This window comes from Cucumis sativus, chromosome 4, assembly GCF_000004075.3.
Source record: "Cucumis sativus cultivar 9930 chromosome 4, Cucumber_9930_V3, whole genome shotgun sequence".
NCBI classification, from domain to species: domain Eukaryota; kingdom Viridiplantae; phylum Streptophyta; class Magnoliopsida; order Cucurbitales; family Cucurbitaceae; genus Cucumis; species Cucumis sativus.
The window spans coordinates 23522263-23548790 of record NC_026658.2 but is presented as its reverse complement, the minus strand read 5'-3'; the positions used below and the strand labels follow the sequence as shown (position 1 = coordinate 23548790).

The window sequence follows — 26528 nt, the reverse complement described above, 5'->3', positions numbered from 1 at the left end:
AATTTACTATTTTTTAACTTTACTGTATTATTTTGCAGTTATCTCATAAATATATAGGAAGAAAGATAAAACGACAAAGAATAAAAAGGCTTGGGATTGAAAGTCAGTCTCTTAAAACCAATTGGGCTCATTTGAGGCCCAACAAAGTGAATGATTAAGTTAGCCCGATTAGGGTGTCAACAGCCCGGTCCATAAGTTCACTTAGTCACCTCTTAATTACGGTATTAAACTTTCATTGATACATAGGGCAACGCACATGTTGATGTGTTTAATAACTGCACAAGGGGTCGAAGATTGATGGCATAGGGCGATTCTATAGGAGGATTGTTGAGAGATTCTCAAACTTTGTACTAAGTGTTATGGGGAAAGATACGAGTTTATATAAATTAAATTTAGATGCATCGATATAATATTCAAATCATAAAATATCGTCAAACCAAATGTAATTTATTAACAATGACATATCCAAAATTTTATGTTGGAGGATCCAACTTATACAGGTAAAATTTTAGTAAATTAACTTCTAACTTTGTGTCATATATAGTTCTTGAACTTTATAAAATATATATTTGATCATGAATTCTTGATTTGCATGTCTAAGATGTTGTATTAGACGTATTAACATGGTGAAAAACTTTAAATTTTGTAGTTCAATCAGTAATAAAAACAATTTTTTAAAAGAACAAAAATCTAATACAACCATTTTTTTATGCATTTTAAAATATTTTATGAGATTTTTAAATATTTTTTGTTAACATTTATTAAACATTTCTCAAGGACTTCTCCAAGTAAAAATTAGAAAGAGAATTAAAATTACATTAATTTCAATGTAATACTAAAATAATGATAAAAGTAAATAAAATGCGTGTCTAAAAACAAGTAACTAAATAAGAAATGAGTCTAAAATTTTAAGAATACTAAAATTATGACTAATAAAAAGTTTGATATACAAATTTCATATTTTGAAATTTAATCAATAAAAAAATGTACAAAAGCGAGTTTTGATGTGAATCATAGTGTTCCACTTGTTTCAGAGTGACCAATTACAAGATTTATCATTTATTCTTTATGTACAATAATAGATATGATATGTTCACCGTGAATTTCATATGCCATGTACTAATACAAGAGACGAAGGACCATTTGGAGATTTGAAGGTGGTTTTCTTGATTGACGTTGACTATGGGGTCGACATTAAGCTTTCTTGAAGCCAACGATTTGAAGAACATTTTTTATTGAATTTTCATTTGTTTTAATTTAACAAGATAGAGTAACTACCATTAATAACTTAGTATTAAAGATGATGGTTGGAAATTAGTGATTGAAAGATAAAAAGATTAGTTAATGTTTTAAAGACTTTTGGTATTTTCATTAATTATGATAAAACCTTTTCAGGGTTATATAATGCTTTTATCCTTTCATTTGTAAACACAAGACTTTTAACGAATTCAATTTGAATCTCATTTTGAGAGTTTTTCCTTATTTGCAATTTTTGTGATAGAATGCATACAAGTCATTCAATTTGATCTTGATCAAGTTTGATGGTGGAATGACTCAATTTAGAACAAGATTTCCAAATCTTACTTATAGATCTTCGATCTAAGAGGTAATCTAATCTTAACTTTCTTTTGGTTGATTTACGTTAAATAAAATTTGCTACGTTTTCCTTCGTGGCTTTTTTCAGGACAATGACCTCAACCTACCTTGAGAAATAGTGTGATGGCTTTGGTGTAACGGGACCAACTAGATCAATTCCCCAATCCTTGAAAGTTCAGGATGTCTAATTGCATGCAAAGGTTCTAGAGGTTGGTGTATGAAGTTTACATGGTATTGACAAGCTTTTTTACTTACTCCATCGAAACTTGAATCATCTTAATTAGGTAAATAGTAGCTCATTCTTCTTATCTGGAACTGAAACTTTGATCCATATTGATGTGTCCCATAGACACCCGAATGTGCTCTATCTATAGCTTTTATTAACCCTTTCTTTCCAAAAGATATCAAATAAGTAGCCCTTAAAGAGAGTGACGATATAAAATTTCCTTGTAATAAATGAAGGGACCGACTCTTCTTCGTACCTCGATTTTATGACAAAATTCCTTTAGAAACTTTTCATGTTCGAGATGGTCTATAATGGGTTGACGCCAATCTTCTACGTCAATCAAATTGATTGATGTCACATTCATTTCCTCACATTCGGACTCGATTAACATCATAACCCATTGTTGCCAATGCATATGCCCTCTTATTTTCTACTCTAGGGACATGTTCAGTATTATGTTGTCGAATTTTTCCATCAATTGTCGGGCATAATTGAAGTACAAATTCAGGTTTTCATGCTTCACATTTGTTGGGTTTTATATCATAAAATTCGTAGATTGTAAATATAATCCATTGAACGATATTAATAATGTGTTATTATTACTATTTCAATAAATGTTATTGATTATATTACTAATTTTGTCTTAATAACCTAAATCTAATAAATGTGTGATGAGTATTGAACCGTATATAGAAACATACAAGAATCGATATTCGAGATCAACTTAAATGTTCTATAGTATAGGGATAAGGCTGAATACATTATCTTGACAACATTATGGATATGACTCGTTTTATATTTAATACAAATGTAAGATCCAACTCATTATTGTAAGTGAGATGGGAGCAAGGGTGCGATTGTTTGCATAAAATTTTACAAAATCTTAGAGAGTTTCGAACAAAAATTTATAACATACTAAAACAATAATTTGTCCAACAAAAAAAAATCTCACGTTGATCAATCTATCTATCAAACTATCACATGTCTGTGGCTACAAAGAATTGAGAACTCTTCCGATCAGATACATTAGAACTGAAAGGAAGTATCGGAGTTTACAATAGAAAAACTACAAACAAAACCCACAGGATTTGAACTTATTGGGGAATGACAATCTGAAGAAGAACTATTGGATTATCTTTCGAGGGAAGTTGAAATCCAGACAACGGTTTCAACTTTTCCCGCCATTAACAGATGCTTAGCTTTACACACTTCAACCATCTTCTTCTTCTTCCTCTTCCTCCAACAACTCAGTTCAAATTTCAAGCTCCTTTTCCCAAATTTCAACTCCAATCCCACTTCTCACTTCAACTATTTCCTCAACCACCATCGATTTCTCATTTTCTCGCCAATCGGCCATCTGGGTGTCGACAATTATGTTTGTATTCTTCGAATTCCCTTGGATTTTCTCCCTCTGATGAAGATTTCGATGATGAATTGGACCGATTGTTGGTGCTTTTACCTGAAGAAATGCGGCGCAGAATAAGGGAGCATGAGGAGTGTCACCAGCTTATTGAAGTGGTCTTGGATTTGGGAAGGAAACCACTGGCTCGGTTTCCTACGGGAGATTTCCTGCTCTCGGATTCTCTAGTAACTGTTGATGATCTACGCCATGCTACTTCCAAGGTATGTTCGGCTCTTCGTTCACGTTCGTGTGTTTGTTTGTTTGTTTATTTCGATAAGATTGCCCACGTCCTGTTTGATTGTTTGTCTGGGAAGTTAAAAGTTCAATACAATTTCAATTTACCATCCCAATACCTATATTGCTTGAACTCTTCCAATTTTAGTTCTAAAGTTGGTTCTAAATGGCGACCTTGTGGACTAGAGCGTTAATCTAACTTGGTACCAGAAATGTCTCGTCAATATTCTCTAAATAAGATAGAGAAACTAGGAGTTTTCTGTTCTAATTCATGTCTGTAGTATTAAAATCTCAACTGGGTTGGACCGGAGGAAAGTTGTGTTTGACGAGATGAAGGCCTTGAGGGTTATGAAACTTTGAATCTCTAACTGTTCCGCCGATTAATTGGTGGAAGGTCAGTTGGTAACTGGGTTTTCTCTAAAGTTCAGACAGGATTGTTAATTCATTGGTTGATGGTAGGTTTATCAACTCATTGTAAAAAATTCAGTTTTTATGATGGATGACTTAGACTCCACGTTAAACCACTATCCAAATTTGAAGAAAAGATGGAATTGAGTTGGTATGCTATTTGAAAAGTTTACCTACAATAATGTGTGTACATATTATTCCTAACAGAGTCTATTGGATATCATTGTAGTGCAAATGTAGACTTCATTTTACAAAGTATATGAGATATAACTGTTGTTACGTAGCTCCTTTACCATCATTAGTTCTATTTAGGTAACATTCATGGTGTTGTATCAAAATATCAATTTTATATCGAGCAAGTTGAAACCTATGAACGAAACCAACTAAATTCTCCATCTTGGACTAACAGAGTGAGCAAAGTGCATCACACTATTAATCGAACATAGTAGAAAGTAGCAATTTAACTCAAAAAGATCAATGCGTATAAAAAAAGACTTATCTTGGATTCAAATCCTCCAACAATTACTCGTGTAAGAAGATAAAATGTTTAACTCATATGGCTGAGTCAATCAAAGTAGAAGTCTTAATCACTTAAAAATAAAAACCATGTCAAGATCTTTGTACAAATGCATTGCAGGTTGGTGACTTTGCCATTGACAATAGAGCTGGCATTAGTAGGACATTGCATCGTATCAGTGCCATCAGAAATCGGAAGGGTGTAATTATTGGTCTAACTTGTCGTGTGGGTCGAGCTATATCAGGAAGTGCTATCTTGCTGAGGGATTTGATTCAAGATGGGGCTTCTTTGTTGCTCATTGGACCTCCAGGGGTAGGAAAAACCACAATTATCAGGTTAGTAAACTTTTAGTTTTGTACATCTACATATACAATATTTCTTAGAGTGCTAGAGATTTTGAAAAAGGAAACACTGTAATTTGTAGAAACATGTTTCAGAAACAGAGTTCCTTATAAATGTTCAGACAATTTAAATTAGAGATAATTCATGATTTTTTTTTTTCTGTGAAAATCCTTGTTTGGATCTACCTGGGGATAGGTAAGTAATTCAAAATTTTAAATATTTTGAGATAAGCACATTTTTGTAAGTTGTATTACTTCCGCTATCTTGCAAGTTAAATTGCTGCCTACACTCCTAGAGGCATGAGCAATATAAAAGCATTTTCAACCCCCTGTGCAAACTAGTCGAATTTTAAGGGTTACAGTAGCCTTAGCCCCTGACTAGAATATTTTTGTTTCAATCATATTTCTGGCACGTTAGCATTTCACCTCAACTCGGTGGCAACTTGAAAGTCTCCAATTAAAAAAATTTAGAGTAAACTCCCTGTGACACTTTTGTAGGGAAATAGCTAGGATACTTGCTAATGATTTCAAGAAGCGTGTAATGATTGTCGACACCTCCAATGAGATTGGTGGCGATGGTGATATACCTCATGCAGGAATTGGTAATGCTCGTCGAATGCAAGTTCCAGATTCTGATATGCAACATAAGGTATGATGTGTAACTCAATTACTGAAATTGTCTCTGTGAACCAACAAGAATTCCTTTCTAGATACGTACTTTGACAGGCATGGTGGTTTTCGAGTTTTACAGAAATAAGGCTCTCTGACTTGATGGTTTCACAATAACCTTTTAACATGATAATTGGGAAGATTTGAAGAAGGAAATTGTTAGGATACTTCCTAACAAGAATCAAGATCTAAAATATATCAGGAATTTAAAAAAAGAAACTGCAATATAATCCAAGTATAAAGGAACTTGGAACCTCCCTCATGAGTGCTCTCACCTCAGCCCTAGATCACTCTACAAAATAGCCTCATCTAATGACCAATATATCCCTTAATATTAGTATGAACTAATATTCCTATCTAGGTACCTAACATACGTTGAGAAAGTCTTTTGCAAAGTTTTGTGAGAGGTAGATTATAGATTCAGCCATGAATGAAACTTGTGTGTGCCCAATTCTCAGAAAAGGCAAAGGCAGCAAAGTAAAAGAGTTCATGGCTTCATGCCAATAAGCCATGTGACCAGTCTGCATTAGATAATTGCAAAAACTTTACTGATAAACTTAATAAGGTCTCCTTGGTACTATATCCATTATGCTAGAACCTTCAATGCAGGTAGGCAAGTTTTAGATGACGTGTTGACCTGCAAAGGAAGTAATTAAGGACTATAGGAAGAGAAGAAAAATAAGGTGTATGTAAAGATACTACAGATGTATCTTTATATATATTGAATTACCTCCACAAATTACAATATAAAGTTCTTCAACAAAACACAATACAAGACTCAAAACACTATTAAAATCCCAGATCACAGCAGATCATCATCTTACGTAAAAGGAACTACAAACAAACATTAGACTCCACAATATCATAAACCAAAAGCAAGATCAAACAATAAAACCTGGACCCTTCTGCTTTCTTTCCTCGCAAGGATAAGCAGCCTCCTCCTTTCCAGAAATTATCTTCGATGCCTTTCTCTCTCCTTCGTCTTCTATTTATCCTAACTAACTAATGGGCCCCACTGAGGAATGGTCCTGCCCTTTTTCCTCTCTCAATGCTCCACGTGTAATTCTGTTTTTCCCTTTATTTTTTCTACTATAAGTAATAATAGGAGGCCTAGCAGTGTAGTCTTCAAGATAAATTTTTAGGATCCTAATTTTTGAGGGTTTCTCTTGTTGGTCTTTCTCAGTTCCTTTGCTCCTATTAGGGAGCTTACTTTTTTCCCCCTCCCTCTCTGAAAGTTAATAATATCTAAGTGAAGTTCTTTGCATGAGAAGTTTTGCATGGGAGAGTGAATGTCTAGGACCATATCCAGCAGCAATTTTCTTGTGTTACGGCCACAATAGTGCGTTCTTTTGTAGGTGGCATGCGAAAGATCTAGATCATTGATTCCCTTCGGAGTTCTTTAGCTTCTTTGGGATTATGTTGGTGCATAAAAAGGATTGCTCTATGATTGAGATCCTTAGGAACTTCCCTTTCTGGATACGGGTACTAGGTAGAGTGTTGTAGCAGACTTGTTCTTTTGCTATTTTGTGAAGATTTTGGGTTGAGAATGATATTAGAATTTTTAGAGGGGTTGCCGGTTGACAGATTTTTGGAAGAGATGTGGGAGGGTGTGATGTTTATTGCTCCCATGTGGGCATCCATTAATTGGACTTTTTGTAATTACCATATTGGTCTCATTCTTTTGGATTGAAGCCTACTTGTGTAAGTAGTTTGTGGTCTCTTTTTCTGGGCTTGTTTTTTATAGTTTTTTTTATGTGCCCTTGTATATTCATTCATTGATCCTTGTACATTCTTTCATTTTTCTCAATGAATGTTAAACTTTGGCCAAAACCAAATCAGGTTGACAATTTGAAACTTGTTGGGTAACTTTTACTTTTGAAGTGGTCCATTTATTTGACCAGTAAGAGGTCACGGATAAGGTATGGCGAAGCACAAAGGTCCTTCATCATCACCAAATATATTGTATTCGGGTGTGTCAAAAACAAGTTGCACACTCTCTTCTATTTAGAGATGGTATGTTTATACACGATCTGGTTGAGATAAATCAAAAGATAATTGAAGCTTGATGGAAAATTAATTTTTGTTGAATTTATACCCTCAATATGGACATATACGCTTTCTGGCGACACAGAAAAATTTCATTTGTGCTGTTAATTCATATGTTTGGTACAGTAATGACTATTGGAATTTCATCCATCTTATTCATGTTTATTGATCTCTTACATTTTCCTTTTTATCAGGTTTTGATTGAAGCAGTTGAAAACCATATGCCTCAAGTAATTATTATAGATGAAATAAGCACAAAACTTGAAGCCATGGCTGCCAGCACCATAGCCCAACGTGGAATTCAGTTAGTAGCGACTGCTCATGGAGTTACAATTGAAAATCTTATCATGAATCCTTTACTGGAGATGCTTGTTGGAGGAATACAGGTGATCTGCTCTTACCTCACTGCATTTTCTTTGATGATTCAAGTACTTTAGGTAATGAATATTTAAACAAATGCTTAATAATAAAATATTGCAAAAGATAGAGATTTGAAATGGAATCTAGACTCTCCAATTTCTTGTCTTAAAGCTCGCAGTTTCTAAAATTTATTTTTATTCCCAGTGCATTGGACCTATCTACTTCTCTGCCTTATTGTTGGTGGTTGAGTGTTAATTCCCTATTAATTTAGTTGGTTTCTCACATTCTCTAATTGTGTTAATTAATTGGCGTTCTTTACCGCTGAATCTTGATGTTTAGGATGAGAGGGGAAATAGTATATTGGCAGTACTTCTAAAAGGTTGAGTGTTAATTTATGACGTTATGAACTTTAGTTTTTTATATTTCTTTGGTACTTAAAGCTTTTCAGTTTTCAGTCCATTCAGTTGGTAATAAATCAAAATTTTATAGAGTGTAACTCTTGGGGATGAGGAAGCAAGCCGGAGACGTGTTCAAAAGACTGTGCTGGAAAGAAAAGGACCTTCAACATTTGCTTGTGGGGTAGAAATCATATCAAAGACTGAGTTGAGAGTTCATCGTAGCCTTGATGCAACTGTTGACGCAGTTCTTTGTGGTAAACAATTGTTATTGTTTCTTAAAAACTCCTGTCTGTTTGTTTTTTATTTTTTAAATTTTCGTTCAACTTCAATTAATCTGAAACTTTGAAGCAGCATGAAGCTACCACTTTCAGCTTATCATCACTTCTTTTGTGAAGGTCGTTATCCTAATGTTGAAGTTCGAAAGATAAATTCTACGGAAGAGAAAGAAACCATGCAAAGTGATATTTCCATATCCACTATCGCCCAGAATAAGGATGACGCTCCAGTTAGTGTATCTGATACGTATTATGAGCAAAGTGGTCAGGCGCCCAGTGAGATGTCTTTTGAGGTCCTTCCAACTGCAGGAGAATCATCTGAAGAAGATGAAGGAAAATTTCCACTTTATCTGTTTGTTTATGGGGTAAGATTCGATCTTTCAATTCTGACAAATGAACCCAATTATCTGTTTCATACTCAGATTTGATAATCTCTGTTGTTTCTAAAAATTGCCACTTGTAAGTTCAAAGTTGTTTTTGCTAGTTATTTTTAGCATTTTGCTGGATTTCTGTCATGCTACTTCACATGTTGAGTCAATTTGATATTTTAGGGTGAAAAACGTTTTTAGTTTCTAAACTTTCGTAGAAGTAACAATTTAGGCTTTAAAATTTAGTTGATAATGATCTAGGTCCTTTGATCTTCAATTTTGTAATAATTTAACTCCTCGTAACTTTAGCAAGTAACAATTTGATTAAGAGATTTTAAAATTTGAAACAAACAAATTGTTATGGTGAAAAATATTGTTCAGGTTCAATGAGTTTTCTCACATGCGTAGCTTGATCAATTGATTAGAGATCACATGCGTATACCAATAACAAATGCTAAGTCATTTCCATTATAAAAAATGACAATTAATTTTGACGACGTTTTTCACAGTATGGATCAAATTATAATTTTAAGTTAAAAGTAAGAGGATGAAATTGTTGCTTTCATGGACAAAAAGTGGTTTTTTAACCCTTCTTTTACTTATTAGATCTTTTTGTTTGGAACCGTGAAGAATTATGTAGGTTCAATATAGATTAAAGATCTATATTGTGTTGTGTTGCCTTGTTGTGGAACAGGCTACACCATGTATCATCTCTTGTCAGCATACCGTATATTTTTAGGGTTGAGGGAGTAGCTGTTGGTTGTGGAACTTACTACATGTGCAGTTATTCTAGGTATTAGAAGCAAGTGTGATCCAAGGATTCAAGCAGTTAAGGATGAATGATGTGGCCATCCATTTTACTGATAATATCAGTGAAGCAGATGCGCTTTTTGCCTTGCAGCCCAAGCTTAAAAAGAATGCTGGGATTCAAGCTGCTGCAAAATCTCATGACATACCCATTTACGTGGTTAAGGTATTGATATTTCCAGATTTACAAGCTAGAATGGGTATTAATATTATCAGCACAACGTGTTTTAGATTTCCAGTGTATTTGATTTAGTTTGGTTTCCTTTCTTTTATGTTTTATTTTTCATTTAAATTCGGTCTAGTTTGGCTGGTTTGTACTGCTATATTTGGTCGTTATATGACCATTGTTTTTCTCTTTGAGATATGATGATGGTGCCAAGGGAGTGTCAACCTAGTTGAGATGTCCAAATGCACCCACTGATCCTCTCTTTTCTCTCACTCTCTAGGCTTTTCCATTATCCTCATTGTATAAGTCTCTTGTACCTTGAGTTTTATATTAGAAAAAGAAGTTTGTCTCCGTTCCAAACAAAAAAAAATTGTCAATTTTTAAGATAAGAGGTTCAACTCTCTATACCCCACATTTTTTGTAGTTTGAAAAAATTATTCAAAAGCTACAAATCAGCTATCATCTTTCTCATTCTTTTCAGTTCTTTCAAACAAGTTATTTTTCTCATGGTGTACTTTTCCATTTTCCACCCTTGTAGACTGGCTCGCTAGTGCATATCACAAGGGCCTTAAGGGCACTGATTATTGATCAGGAAGACGAGGGAGAAGATTTTGAATCATTGGGGAGGATGAGATCCTCGGAGAAGATTGATGCTTTGGAGGTATGTCTGATCTCTTATTTCCTTTGAAACGTGAATACTACACTTTTGGTCTTTTTAATTTGAGTTTTGTTTTTGTTGATCTCTAATAGTTTTAAGACCAACCATTTAGGATTGTTAACCGTTTTGTTTTTAGTTTTCTATTTCTAGAAACTATGCTTTTTCATCACATGAAACAGTTTTTGGTGAGGTCTTCTCCACCCCTTAAAAACAAGTTGGCTTCTTAAGCTAACTTCCAAAAATAAAAATCAAGTTTTAGAAAACTATACTTGGTAACTATTTGGTTTTTAGTTTTTAGTTTTCAAAATTTAAGACTAAATATTTTTTATACCAATGTTTTTGAAAACCAATCCGATTTAATTTTTTTAAAAAAAGTTGTGATTTTATTTTTATTTTGAAAATTGGCTAAAAATTTAACTCAAGAAAGATGAAAATCATTGTAAGAAATCGAGAGTAAAAATGAGAAAACCAATAGTTACCAAATGAAGCCTACATTTTTTAGTTTTCAAATTTTAGTTTGATGTCTAAAAATGTTTAAAAAAAGTTGACAACAAAACATGTTGTGTTAATAAGCTTAATTTTTAAACCATCATGGGTTGTCTTGGTGATAAAAAAAGAGACATAGTCTCAATAACTAACTAAGAGCTCATAGGTTCAATTTATGGTGGCTACCTGCGTAAGAATTAATTTTCTACGAGTTACTTTGACACCTAAATGTTGTAGGGTCAGAAGGGTTGTCCTGTCAGATTAATCAAGGTGTGAGTAAACTATGTCTAGACACGAATATTTTAAAAAAAGTTTAATTTTTAAAAACCAAAAACTAAAATAGGTATTTAATGGGCCTAAGCTGTTATAGTTCATAATAGATAATTGCTTTTAGCTTGGACAATTCTTAGCTTGCTGCCAAATTGAGCTTAGATCATATTAATTATCATAGCCTACTCCCTTAAAGTTGGAGGGTTGGATCCTCTCCCTGCAGTTTAAGTAATAAAAAAGAAAAAAATTCTTAGCTTGGTACTACTGACTCTGACAAAAAAATTCTGCAACAGTTGAACAATATGTGACATTACATTATTTTTTTTAATAATCCATGTAATTTTTATTCATTAAACTTTTAGTTGATTTATTTTCACATATGTTACCGTCCTCCTCTATTCATTGCCCTTCCAATTCGTCTCTCCCTTCTTCTCAAACCGTGTGAGAGCTGTTTAAAGAAAAAGCAGTTTCTTTTGGTGGCTGGTAAAATATTTATGTTAGGTTATTATGTTCTTGAGAGCATTATTTACAATTCCCTCAATACAATTAAAAAACAAAAAACAATCATCCCAAAGCAGAAAGCTGTTTTCATCAATTTTTGCTATTTATGATTTCTCTTGCACTGTTTTAATTTCCAGTTAGCCTTTTGATGGATGAGTTCAGTTCACTACACACTCATAGCAGTTACTGTTCTTTCATTGGATATTACTCTATTAATCTATGAAACACAAACTTTAATTCTGTAAATTGCTTGCTTCATCACAGGAAGCGAGGATGGCCATTGAGCAGATTGTTATCCCAAGAGAAGAGTCTGTTGAGCTTCTCCCTAGACCACCCCATATCCTGTCTCTTCAGATGGATCTTATTCGGAAGTATCATCTACAGTCAGAGAGAATTGGCATGGAGACAAATGTTCGTCTCCGAATCTTACCCTTGATTGCTAATAATGTGGATGAAAATGCAAAAACACAGGGAAAAGTAGATCCTACAACCGAATTCGATGACTTCATTGGTTCCAATGGTGACACTAATGGAACTCTCTATAGTGTGGACAGGTTACCCTTACTTCCTGAGTAGCTTATAGATGGCTAAATTAAGATTGGCCTGTATCAAACATGTAAATACAAGGTTACAACTATAAGTGAATGTGTAGCATTATTCTCATCATAACCTTGATTTGCGTGAATAATTTCCTTTGACATTGAAACTTTGGCATTGGAGTTATATAGTTTAATTACTAGTTATAAAACCCACATCGAGTTCAAGTCATTAACCACTAGTAGGGATCTAATGTCCTCAACAATTGTACGTAGTAGACTAAGTCGGTTCAACACTTAAAAATATTCAAGAAAAATAGTAGTTAATATGTTCCTCATTGTTTAAATAGAAATAATGAAAATGTAATACGACGAATTGAGATGATGTGGCACGACAGTTGATACCTAATTTTATATGTATTGCAAAAGTGAGTTTTATTTTTCATTTTTGAGTGTCTTTTTTACCGCCATGAGTATTTTTAACCCACGAAAATAAGATACAAAGAGAATTGTAGTATAAAGATTACTTCGTCCTATCTCCAAAGTATTAATATTTTGGTTCATCAACACAAAATTGGCTTAAAGGTACAAATTCTAATAATTGGTTTTCATTATAATTGATCTTTATGAGAGTCTATGAGTAAAGCTTGAACAAAACTTTTTTATATAACTTGTTAGATTAATGAATCTTCAATATTTTTCTAGACATATCATATCATCCACTTACAAACATTCGTGTGAGATAGATTTTCTTTTTTCATAGAATCTTTAAATTTATTTGATTGGCTTAAAAAACACAACTAGAAATGGTACATGCATCAAAACAAAACAAATATGTCCTAATACCCATTATAAAGATTATGGGATATATATATATATTTCTTTGTTTATTTATTTGAGTCCATTTATACCTAAAATTTATGGAAGCTCCACCAATTACATTGAATGAAACTTAATTAAACGTCCAATAGAAAATTGTAGGGACACACAATGATATTATAGGTTTCAAGGTCTACCAACCCCCAATCCCATAGAAATTATACCCACTATTTTCTCATTTATGCACTCTCCCCCCAAATACAAGAGCCCTAAACCATAGAAGAAGAAAAAAAAAAGACCCACTACCTTTTAAACATTGTTCTTTCTTCTAAAACTTTACAATATCAAACTAAAAAGCTACACAATCCATTATGCCAGAGTGGAAAAGTACTAATTTCTTAGTGTTATTTTGGTATAATCCAAGTGTTGTTTCTTATAAGCATGATATTAGAATATAGGATATAAGCCATTATTTTTGTTTGTACCTTTTGATCTTTTGGTTTGTACTAGTAATCATTTCACTTAATGCATTTTTACTATTTATATTGGATCACTAATGAATTTTAAACCATACAAAAATGTGTTCTTTTATTTTTTGTGTGGATCAAAGTGTGACTTTCAAAATATTTAACTCACTAAAGTTTAAAACTTTCAAAAGCATTAAAAACAAAATTTGAAGATAAGTATATGTATTTGGGATTTAAGGATGAAACAACTTTATATATAAAAAGCTTTTTTTTTTTCTTTTTTCTTTTTGACATGATATTTAGATTATTATTATTCTAGTGTCACACCATAAGAAATAAATAGATAAATAATGTTAGAGATTTGAGTTGTGTTTGTCTCATACTAAAATTGCACTAAATGAGAAACACTCTTTGTTAGTCACTAATTTAAGTTAATTATGAGTGAGGATTAAAGGCTTCAAATCATTAGGCATTTAGTTCAAATGATAGGCTAGTAATCAAAGTCAAACTCTAATTATTTTTAAAATGAAAAGTTCATACATTGTTTGGAGAGTCAAAGTCAATAACAATGTGTAGGACATACCCCATTCATTAAATATTGCCTTTTTCTTTAAGGCAAAAAAAGAATAATTATAGTTTAATGTATCAATTTCACATTGGCTTGTTTGAGATTCATTTCTTTAATTACTATTTATTCCTTTCTTTAAATAATGATGTGTATGTGTGTTATTATTTGTTAAGATATTGTATGATATTATTACAACATTTAAACCTATCAAATATTTGTTTTTAGTACTAATCAATAAGTAGAATTCAAATCAAAAACTTCATAGTTACCAACATACAATTTTTTCAAAGAAAAATTATTTTGGATAAACTCTCCCTATAATATACACGCACTAAAAACATATTTTTAAAATATTTGTTCTTATTTGATAACTAATTAATTTTTAATAGTTTAAAAAATAAATTGATTCTAAACTATATTCGTATCAAAAGTTTCTTTACTTTCTGATTTACATTTTGTAAATGTTTTTAAAAATCAAATGAAAATTTAAAAAATAAAAAAGTACAAGTTTTTCAATTTTTATTTTTTAAAAAATTTGATTAAAAATGCAAATATTGATGGTAAAGATTTGGTGCCAAAACAAATACAAGTTTTAAGATTTTAAAACTACAAACTAAATGAGTTATCAATCATGATTTTAGATTATGGTTTTTGAAATTTGTGTATAGTTTTGTAAACTTAATTTTTAAAGAACCTCATAAATACAAGTAATGGTGGTAAGTTTAAAACTTTAAAAAATTAAATAGTTATCGAACACAATTTTAGTTTTTAGATTTTAAAAATTGTGCTTGTTTTCCAACCGTTTCTTGAACATGCTTTTCATATTTAATATGGAAACACATTCGTATTCTTAATAAATTCTAAAATCAAATTAAAAATGATAGTCTTTAAAATTTGGGTGGAATTTTAAACGGTCCTAAAATAGAGGTAAGAAAACATAGAAAGTAGAAACCAATGAAGGAAAAAGTGGTATTCGTAGGGGTTAATATATATACAAGAGATCGAATAGTTATCAAAAAAACAAAAACTATTCACCTTTCGAAAAACTCAAATTCCTACTTTTTAGTTTCGTATTTCTAAAATTCTAGTTTGTTTAATTTTCTCCGAACTTTCTAAAAAAACATGGATAGTTATAAATGCAACAACTAGATTCAATGTATTAATATACATAACGATATTTTCAAAAAAGAATTGTAAATATTATAAAATTTGTCAGAGTCTATTGAACAATATCTTGGTAGACTTTGCTATATTAATCGATAGACACTATTAGGGTTTGTCCATCCGTAATTATTATGAAATTTCGCTATATTTAATTAATTTGTAAATTGTTTAAGCAATTTTTTCATTTAAAATAATTTTCAATTTTGAAAACATCTATAAAAAAAAGAATGGATAACCAAACCAAACCAAAAAAAAACCCTAAAGGTGGAAAGTATTCTCGAAATAAACTTAATTTTCAAAAATAAAAAACAAAGACCAAAATAGTTAGATCTTAGGAAAATTATTTTAAACGACAAAAAATTTAAAATTTATATTTACAAATATGGCAAAATATCACATTCTTGATGATAGAGTACCACGATAAACTATGATATTTTAGTTCATTTTACTATATTTGAAAATGAAGATCATCCATTTAGCATATATAGTATAACATGTGTTTAGAGTGGTGATATATATACATATATATAATATATATATATATATATATTTAAGAAAACCTTAGGATTAATATAAGAAAAATTGCATTAGATGACAACAAAAATTAGAAAAAAATAGCTCATAGCACTTATTTTTTACAATATGACAAGTAATTAGATATGTCATAGGGCTATAAGAAGGCTGTCCATTTTCATATTTACTATTTTTACAATTTATAAAATGTTATGATATAAAAACTTATTATCATACAAAATTTTGCTATTTTTGTAAACGTCGTACATTGATGAAGTGTGTGTGTATATATATATATATATGAGATTTAAATTGTAAATGAAAGCATTTGCAAAACAGCTCAAGAGTTGGCATTATTAGGCCAACCCTTGTAATTTTATTGCATCTCTAATTGAAAAATCACTTTAGCACAATCATAAATAAACATTGGTGGATACACATTTATTTATTTACTCTTTTTACGACAAACAAATAATGTCACTTTGCCGTACAATGTCGGTAATAATAATTTTTTTCTCTTTTTTGATAAGATTACACGTTATTGTATAATGTAGAAAATGATGAACGTATAACTGAGTACAAATTAATGAAAATATATACTCTTTGTGTAGGAAATTAAACTATTTATAAGATCATAAGAAACCCCATTTTTCTTATCACTTGATCAACACAACCAAATAAGAGAGCCATGGCTAAAGCCATTATTGTAATGATAAAGTTCTTCTTCGTTTGCTTTATTACTGTAATCATTTTGCTGCCATTTTTGAGCTTTGGATCAGCTCCTCCTCCTCCTCCTCCTCCTTCTTCTTCTCCTCCAAGTGGCTTCATGGAAAGTGCTAAGGATGCATTAATGGCTAGTCTCCAAAGACGAGGTGGAAAGCCGTTTCAGGTGCAGCGAACCAGCCCTGGAGGACCCGATCAACACCATCATTAATGATCGGGGGAAGCCTAATGATCTCATCATGAACTACGATGATAATAGGGTTAAAACTATACAAAATATTCCTAAATTTTAGAGTAATTCGGGTTTGATATCAATTATGTTTTGAACTTTGAAAAGTTTTCGTTTTTAGTTATATACTTTTTTATCTTCAATAAAATAAAAAAGAAATAATTGACGTATGAGATTGGTTTAACGTGAAATGTATACAATATCATTCACATAAATTGACATAACGATTATTACTCAACGTGAATGATTTTAATATGATATATTTTTTTATATAAAATAATTAAATGGTAATAACGATCTTACATGTCAACAATATCATGTACTCTTCCCAATTTTTAATTTACACATAAGCTAACAACTTCTTAATTTATTTTAACAACAAAGAAAAATTTAGAATAACATTAATAAGGTCATAGATAGAAATAAAACTTGTCAAGGTCGTCTAGAATAATTGAAATATGATTAAGTATGTTCATCCGACCTTATTCTAAGTATTTTCCCACAACCATGCATTCTCTTAATTAAATTCTAAAAGAAAGTAAACGAAAATGTTTGTCATGTAATAACTTACAATTGAACACTTTAACTTTGATCAAGCTACATGAAGATGTATTTGAAATACGTTTAAACATTTTGGTCGTACTTGTGAGAAAATTAATATTAAAACATAATAACTGTGAAATAAAATAAAAAGACTAAATTATAAACCTATTAGAAAAGACACACAAGAGGACTAACTTTTAAGTTTCAAATTAAAAAAGGGAGCATGGTGTGTTAGTTAGTGTGTAATGTGTATTATGGGAAATTGGGCCATGGGGACATTGAATAAATTATATATATATATTCTATGTTTCTTTCTAAAAATTGAAATGGCAATATACCATTTTGACTTATACTTTCTTTCTATATTATTGTTTAAGTATATAAAGAAAAACTTTATTATTTCTATATTAATTATGGAGATTAAAAGGTTAAGATGCTACCCAAATTAATAAATTAAAACTATGATGGAATTGAATTAATTTTGTTTGTAGCAACAACAGAAGGTAGTGCTCCAATCAGAATATCACTATTTAAGATTAGATAATAAAAATAATTATTTTGCTAATCAATTATATTATTATTCCAATTAACTATATATATAATCACCACAAAACATTATGCTAAAATTACAAAACTATATATATTTTTTCCTTTTTATTGCTTGATAGCTAATATACTATTTAATTCTTTTTATATATGTATACAGTAAAAAGCAAAATGTTTGCTTGTGATTGAATATTCAATTGATTTTCATATTAGAGTATTTGTTGGAAATGTAAATTAATATTATCCTAACAAAGATATATCTTTTTAATTGAATGGAGCTAGGGTTTGTTAATTAGTGTGAAAATTTTAATCATAACCCTCACATTATATATATATAGTTAACCATGGATTTCTAAATTAACTCATGTTTTCGTTGGTTCGAGTAATAACAAGGGATATTTTGAAACAAAACGTATAAAAAGAATTAAACACTTAATACGATAATTCAAAATAGGTCCTAAATTAAACGAGACCAAGATAAAGTAAACACCAAAGGACTTAGGTTGAAAGTGGAGAAACCGTCCTAGCAATACATTCCACTTTGAAAAAAGTTTGTGGGAGCTGACTTTTTCAAAAAAAAAAAAAAAGAAACTTTTATTTTAGGGAGATTTAATTTGTGACAACTAGAGACCGTCTTCCACTTTAATTATCTTTATCAAGTTTGGATATTATTATAATTAAAACTTTTAATAATCATATAAGTTCGAGAGTCCAATTTCTACCGTCATTATAAATTGTAGAAGTCCAAAAGTTCCAAGTTAAACATTTAATGATGCGACCAACAGATATTTGCAATTTATTTTATTTGTTTGATATATAAGACAATATTGATTTTACCTCAAAAATATGTAATATTTGTTTGGCAGGACACATATGTATATATATATATATAAGTGAGATCTTAGGGTGATCCCAGTCATCCTGAGTCATCAAAAATCCTTTGTTTCCACTTTTAAGCAATTCAAAGCTTCAAATGCCCATCAAATGGTTTAGTCTTAAAAAGGCATGAAAAACAAATAATTTTTTCTTTGCTTATGTTAGCACTAAAAATGAATGAATAAATAAAACAATTGATCCAATGGGACATATAACAGAATAGCTCAGTTCACCCACCACCTTTAATTTCCAGTTATAATTTTTCTCATATAAATTAATAACTTCATGTCTATCCCACTTTAGTGTTATCTTCCTATCAACTTAAGTTTTTTTATTAGTTTGATAACTACCTTCTTCTGTCAATCATAATATAACAAGTTGTTTTTTATTTATGTTAGACAGTGTTATTTGTGTAACATATTTTAGTTTAAGTTTTTGAATGAAGTGAGATAACAATGTTATATAGTTTTAGAATTAGATATATTTCGTATACCAACTTTAATAACATTAGTTTATTTTAGTTAATATTGTTAGTCACTTGGTAGTGTATTGATTGTTTAAGCTTTTAAGCTCAACGACCATAGATTAATAATAAAGTCAAGTATATATATTTTATAGTTTTATATACAAAAAAACCATAGTATAGCACGGTCATTTTCACGGTCGCTTATATATCCTATTGTTTTTAAGATTTCGAGTTTCTAACAAATTCAATAATATATATAATAGAATCAAAGCCAAAGATTATCTTGCATGTAAAATTTTTTAACTTCATTTCGATGGTCAAATTACATAAATTGTAAGTTACATTTAAGATTTTGAGAGTCCAATAATGGTATTTAATAACAATCCAACACGGTATTAATTAATTAGCAAGTGGTATATTTTGTATGTTATATATAAATAAAACTATTTTAATACAAATTTAGAGTGTGAATATTCAAATCTCAACATATACATTAATACTATAATTATACGGATTGAAATAAGCTCTTGTTAGCTTAAATTAAAATTTGATAGAATCATTATTACCTCTCAAATAATATCTACAATGGCCTGAGTTTAAACTTTTAAGTTGAGTAATAGCTATTACATTAGCAAATGAATGAACACAAAATTAACTCAAGATAATAGAAAACTAACATGAGAATTTACGCATAGTTTAGCAACAATGTCCCTACCAGTAAAGAAAACAAGTAATTTTGTTATTGAGAGGAGAAGTTCAAATCACATATCAAGAGACGGCTCTAATTAAGATTAGAAAATCTTTATATTACACACTTCTCTAAACCCAAAACTAAAATTGATAAATAACCATCAAATCATGTATTGTTACAGACATTATATATTAGATATTAGATTCAAAACACATTTTCAACGAGTTGAATACAATAATACACGGAAGAACTTAGAACGAATTTAAGGTCATGATGTTATTTTATGTATTATGAAAAAAGATTGCCGGCGGAGAGAAAATGGTGGCAAATGGGGTTGGGAAAGCCACTGACTTATATTTTAACTTTTCTTTCGTTAAACAAAACAACTTTTTCGTCACATCTTGACTTTTAATAAATAAATAAAATTGCACTCACTGATAGAAAAGTTTTATGTTTTTTGGTGGCCCATTTTACACTTATCTTTGCTTATGCAATCTATATATATAGGTAATTGTACAAGTGTGTATGAGAAATCTAACAAAAAAAAAAGGAAAAAAAGAAACAACCCCCTTAAAACAAAAGTGTGTGTGTTGTGAAGTTGAATGGCTAATTGTAGTGTAAAGCTGATCTTGTTTTGGGGTTTGGTTTTGATACTGCTCTTGTGTTCTTCCATTTCTGAAAGTCGTTTACTATCATCTCCGTCTCAGTCTCAGTCTCCGTCCTCATCTTCGAATAAGAAAAACGAACTGTTTGTAAAGAATGCGGAAGAAATGTTGAAGTTTATCATTGAAGAGAAAGAGAAGCTTGGAAGGCATTTTGTGTCCAAAAGACTAAGCCCTGGAGGACCTGATCCACGCCATCATTGAATAGTTATACATTTCTTCTTTTTCTTTCTTTCATTTTTACACTTTCAAGTTCAACGAAATCGCTTGATGAAAGTTGAACTAGAAATGGTAATAGAGAATGAGTTATGCTCAAATTTACGTCGTATTTGTTTTTGTTTTGTCCGTGAGCTATTTGAGAGAGAATAAATCTCTTGTGGGTTTTGTAAATCAAAGAGTGAGATGATATATTTCTATATATATACACCACATCATTATTCCTCTTAATTTCTTTTCGATTTTAGTTTCGATCACATAGGTTAGAAGGATTTTAGAGTGAAAAGAAATGTACGTTGTGTTTGATACTCAAGACTTTATCGCTCTCACTTATAATTAGGGATAGACCGTATCACTATTAATTATTAATAAACACCTATTTACGATTATAGTCTATTAGTAACATATGATGTCATTGGGACTAACAAACCTAGAGCTAAATCTAAATTTTGTTTTATTAATAAACTATTTTGTGTTGTATCAATATTTTAAATTTTGTTGCTATATTTATAAGGATGGTATTTTAAAATTAAAAGTGAAAATAATCGTGGCGAGCCGACCGAAAAGAAAAAGTATGTGAGAAATAATGGCATATATATTTTTGAATGGGATAAGTATAAGAATAATTTGGTCAAAAATGTGCATTGGGGTTTCATTTTCAAATTTTGCAACTCCCATTTCATGAGAAGAAAAAAAATGTGCAAATGCAAAGAATTTTGTGTGTGGTTTCCATATGATAATGATGAAGTAAGAAAATTGGAATAAAGAGAAATAATGAAAATGACATACACAATATATTATTTCTTCCCTTTTTACATTTTATGACAATCTCTTTTTTCAATAATTTCTTTGCTTTTTTGTATAAATAACTTACTATTATTTTAATTCAGTGTTATCTATAGATACATAACTCAAGATTGACTTTGAATAAAATACATAATATATACATTGAATATGTTTTCTTAAAAAAAAGGTTGAATTATTGAAAATACTCTAAAAATAAAATGAGTTTTATATTACAAATGAAACTCGAAACTTTTAATCCAAACATGTTGTTTGTATTATATTAATTACATTACAAATTCATCTATTTACATACTATTCAACATCCTTTAATCGTGATAGATAAAAATGTCTCTATCTACTCCATGTTTAGACGTCTAAAAAATATATATACATTTCATATCCAATTTAATAATGTGTTTGGATTTTAATTAAATTAATAAATTTATAAACATTAGATTTTTATAAAAACAAAGGGAAGTTTTGAAAGAAAAAGCAAAGAATAATTTTTTAGAATTAAGAAACCATAGTAAAAACAGTGATAAGAAAACAAATTTATATAAATATGAATTGATAATTTCTTTGATCAAAAGCGTGATGTTTGCATAAAAAGAATTTAAAAAGTAAGACCTTTTACACCTCTAATGTGTGATTAATGTTCATATCACCATTAATGTTTGCTCAAAAGTGTCTATATAAATATTTATTTATTTTCTACAAACCTATAAGAATGGGTCGAAGATTATGATATCATATATATATATATAGTTTGGCAACTTTAATATTATAAATAAAAAGCCCCCACATTAGTCAACTTTTTTTTAATAGGGCATGGCCAAATTTTAGATGTTTGATAAAAAACATTATTATAAAGTTGTTTGTCCTTCCCATCTTTGGTAATTAGCCAACAACACAACGTGTCACATTCTTATTAGTCAGTTTTTAATTTTAACCCTAAAGTAAAGAAACTAATTCAATAATATATTGGCAAAATTTTAAAATAATAATATAAAGTCATGTGATTATAATATAAGTAGTTTTAATTAAGCTATGTATATATATATAAGTAGGAATTTTGGTAATATGATCCAGACCACAAAGCATATATTAATTTGATTTAAAGTAATTAATCCAAAACCGACCAAAAGAGAAACGAAGTGTTTCAAAGTTATATTAAGAGTATTTCATGTGGACAATAAATAAAAACTTAGTCGGTAGATTTTTTATTTATTTATTTTTCTTTCTACTTATTCTCAATTGGACAAAACTATGAATATATTTATCCATTTTCTTGTCTTTCCTTTTTAAAAGTGCTTCTCTCTCTCTCTCTCCCCACTGCCTTCTTTTCACATTATCCTCAACTTCTCTTTTTCTTTTTCTTTCTTAGCCAACTTTCACATTTGTTTTATTTTGGTTCAAAACTTCAAAATAACCATTTTCATCACTTCAATTACGCTAATAATTTAATATTATATCATTAGAGGATCGTTCATACCACTTTATCTTCTCATCTCATATTAAATTATTAGTTGACTCAAAAAGTTACGTTAAATAGTTGATGGACGAAGATAATTTAAATGTTAATAATTATATAATGTAAAAGGTTTAGGATTAAAATTGATAAGCAATTACCCGTAAATATAGATTAATTTGATTTATTATTATGGTTGTTTTTTTTATTTCATAAGTTTGGTGTACTAAAAAGTAGATATGATTGAAAAAATAGAAAGAGAAGAATGCTTTTGATTATTCCACAGTTTAAGTGCTTAATTAGTTGTTAAATAAAAGTTGACAAAGATCTTCTTCAAGATTTTTCACTAAAGTTAATTTTTTATCTACATGTAAAGTTAAACAAAGCATTCAAAAATATATGAATTGACAAAGAGAACAAATCATGCTTCTTTTTTCCAACTAAATCTTTAATTCAATTTTCAATATTCTCCTCCTTACAACCCAAATGATATATTTCAAAAGAAATTACCACATTTCTTTTCTTTTATCATTAAATCTAAAACAAACAAAATATTAAAAACATCGTCAATATGTTATCTATCATGTTTCTTTAATGATAAACTACGCCGTTATTAAACCACGTTAATTTTGGTTGATTTTTCTACTCTTTATGTTTTTTTTTATTATTATTATTGTTGCTTTATTTGCAATAAAGATGATATGTATCTTTTAATTTATAACTTTTTGTATAAATTCGTTTACGTGACCAAATAGTTCAAGGCAAGATAGAACTTAAACTTTTTACCTCATCTATATGCATGTTTTATTGCAATATATATATATATATATGTGTGTGTGTGTGGGTGATTGAAAAAGATATCAAAGAAACAAAAGTGAGTGTTTTATGAAGATGTATAAGATATGTCATGTTCTTGTTATTGATCTAACATTTAGTAATGGGTTGGTTTGGTAGGAGTGAAATCAGCCAACCAAAAGTTGATTGATCTGACTAAACCACAACCCCCATTGATCTTGATGGTTCACTTCTCATCTATTTCATTGTCATTTAATTTTAACTTTAAAAGTTGTTTTTATTCGCTCTCTAAACTTTATAAAAAAGAATTTTTAGAATTATATTTTTGTTTAACCTTTGATGGAATGACATTGTGACATGTTTGTTAGTTTGTTATTCAAACGGTAGACTGATTATATTAATTAACCAACCCAAATTTTTTTAACTTTTTTTTTCCTCTCGGTTTTTTCTCTTTTTCCTCTTTTCTGGTTTCCTCTTTTCTAATATCGTCTAATTTATGAGTATAATGTTCATTATTTTTATCATTAACTTATATAGTCTTTTCATAATCTAAAGAGTTTTGATGAAAAAGCAGAAGCTAAAGGAAGGGAGGGTAGCATTTCTTTTAGCTTCTTACTTTAATGTGGATGTGACTAAATATTTTCATGGAAGGGGAGATCATTACTTTAGCCATTATTATTTTGTTTGGGGGGTGGGGGGCTCAAACATGGACATTTTACAGCTTCTCATAGCATCTCTTCATGTTTTCTTTTGAAGTATTTTATAGCCATCTTGTTTGATATGAAACTCCCAATAAACACACATGGCCCATGTTGTGTTAGGCATATAATATAATTCAAGCAATCTTAAAAAAGAAATACAAAGTAGAAGGCAAACTTCTTTTCAAAATCCACTTAACTTCTTCATTTCCAGTGGTACCTAATTCAGCTTTTTTAGTCTCAAAAAAATCTCTCAAAAAAAAAAAAAGTTGATTGGTGATCTCATGTACGGATGATTCAATCTAAATAGTGTATTAATGCGGAATGACTCAATCATAGAAAACTAATTACAAACAACTCTTTCTTACATCATAGAGCAATTTGCCGCCTAATATGCATTATTGCATAAGAGACGACTCATCCGTTGCAAAATGGTCAAAGTTTTACACGGTTTTCATTTTTAATCATTGGTTTGACCAACCGTTGTTTTAAGAATAAAATCTTGATTGAAATAAGATACCGTGTTAGAGCTCTAATTATTTTGCAATGGGAAGAACACCCCTAATATGGACTTTGTCAATGTTAGTTTTCGCTCACTCTTTCATATTGGGTCACGTTAACATATCCCAAAATGGATCATCTCTAAAAGAAAGAAAAAAAAAAAAAAAAAAAACTTTGTGATTGTGTACTTGTGAGTTTCATAGGTCCTTTCCAAGTCTTGTGTTGCGCTCAGATGCAGAAGTAACAAAGTTGAGAAAGTCATGCCATCATCATATTTATCCAAAATGGAGAGAGATCATCGTCAAGGGAAAAAAAAGAGAGAATGGATAGACTATAGAGTAAGCTATCACTATAGTGCACAAGGGAAATAACTAATACAAATGCATAGAGTGTAGGGATGGCATAAATGGATAAAACCAGCTGATAAAGTTTACAAAAGGTGAGATAAAAACTGATGTCAGCTGCTTATCTGATTTCCACTACATGTGAATACTAGGTTGGCAATCAGAACCATACTATTTTAAGTGGGAGCTTTCATCATGAACACTCACAATAACTTATGATTCAGTCACATTTATCCCCTAATACTATGTCAGCATATCAGCCTTTGGAGAGAGGGAAAAGACAGCTCTTTTCAAACTTAATACAGTGATTCTCATGATCCAACACTAACAATACTCTATTGGATGACTCTATAAAGCTCTACACTATTGGATCTCAAGAAGATACAGCTAGTCCATTATCCTAATTATGATATAGAAAAACTGAATCCTGATTGAGACCATTAAACAAACAAAAGTCTTTTCTCAGTTGGATAAAAACACAGTGATAATCTTTCACTTCAATGACCAAATCTCCAAATTCTTGTGATTTTGAGTTTGGTTTTTGAATGATTGGAGATGAGAAACGTAGGAAAATTAGCATCTAACAGAATTTGACATTAAAATTGAAAGAAAAACTATTGCACGGTGAAAGTGAGGGTAGCTCAACAAAAATTGAGCTCCACTCTTTACCTCGAGGTCAGAAGTTTAAATCCTCATATTCTACCTGTTGTACTACAAAAACTAGATAGTAGCAGTTTCTATTTGTACCGACACGAACAGGCGGGACAATTATTCCAATAAAATGTCTAGACAGAACAACCATTCCAATTAGGTACCAAACTTTGTAGTAAAAGTTTCCGATAACAATAAAGTATACAACAGAGCCACAAAATGCAAAGTTAGGATTACTGTTTGCAACTTTATATTTTATTGACATCATTCTATCAATTATGAAATGACCCAATTACCTTACCAGTCGTCTTCAGAGGAGCAAAGAAAGGGAACCTGAGAAAATGAGAGTGCGTGAAGATAGAATGGAATTTTGTCCAAGTGTCTGGATGGGAAGAAAGAACAACAAAAGTACTTCTAATTGCTGAACTCAACATAAGAACAAAGGATACATATAATAGTGAATAAAAGAAAAGGTCCACAAATTTCCTTTTCAATTTAGGAGAGAGAAGATCAAACAAAGAGATCATTCCCAAACAGG

General features: G+C 30.3%; 1 protein-coding gene across 1 annotated transcript; it reads left to right on the top strand.

Moving 5' to 3' along the window:
• The first annotated feature begins 2796 nt into the window (after window positions 1–2796).
• On the top strand, window positions 2797–12480 carry LOC101204864 (uncharacterized protein ycf45). The gene is made up of 9 exons (XM_011655750.2): window positions 2797–3445; window positions 4504–4718; window positions 5223–5373; window positions 7634–7825; window positions 8289–8451; window positions 8593–8837; window positions 9634–9813; window positions 10352–10474; window positions 11993–12480. Exons 1-9 carry the CDS (start codon window positions 3014–3016, stop codon window positions 12302–12304), a joined length of 2013 nt encoding a protein of 670 aa, XP_011654052.1. The 5' UTR covers window positions 2797–3013; the 3' UTR covers window positions 12305–12480.
• Window positions 12481–26528: the final 14048 nt, after the last annotated feature.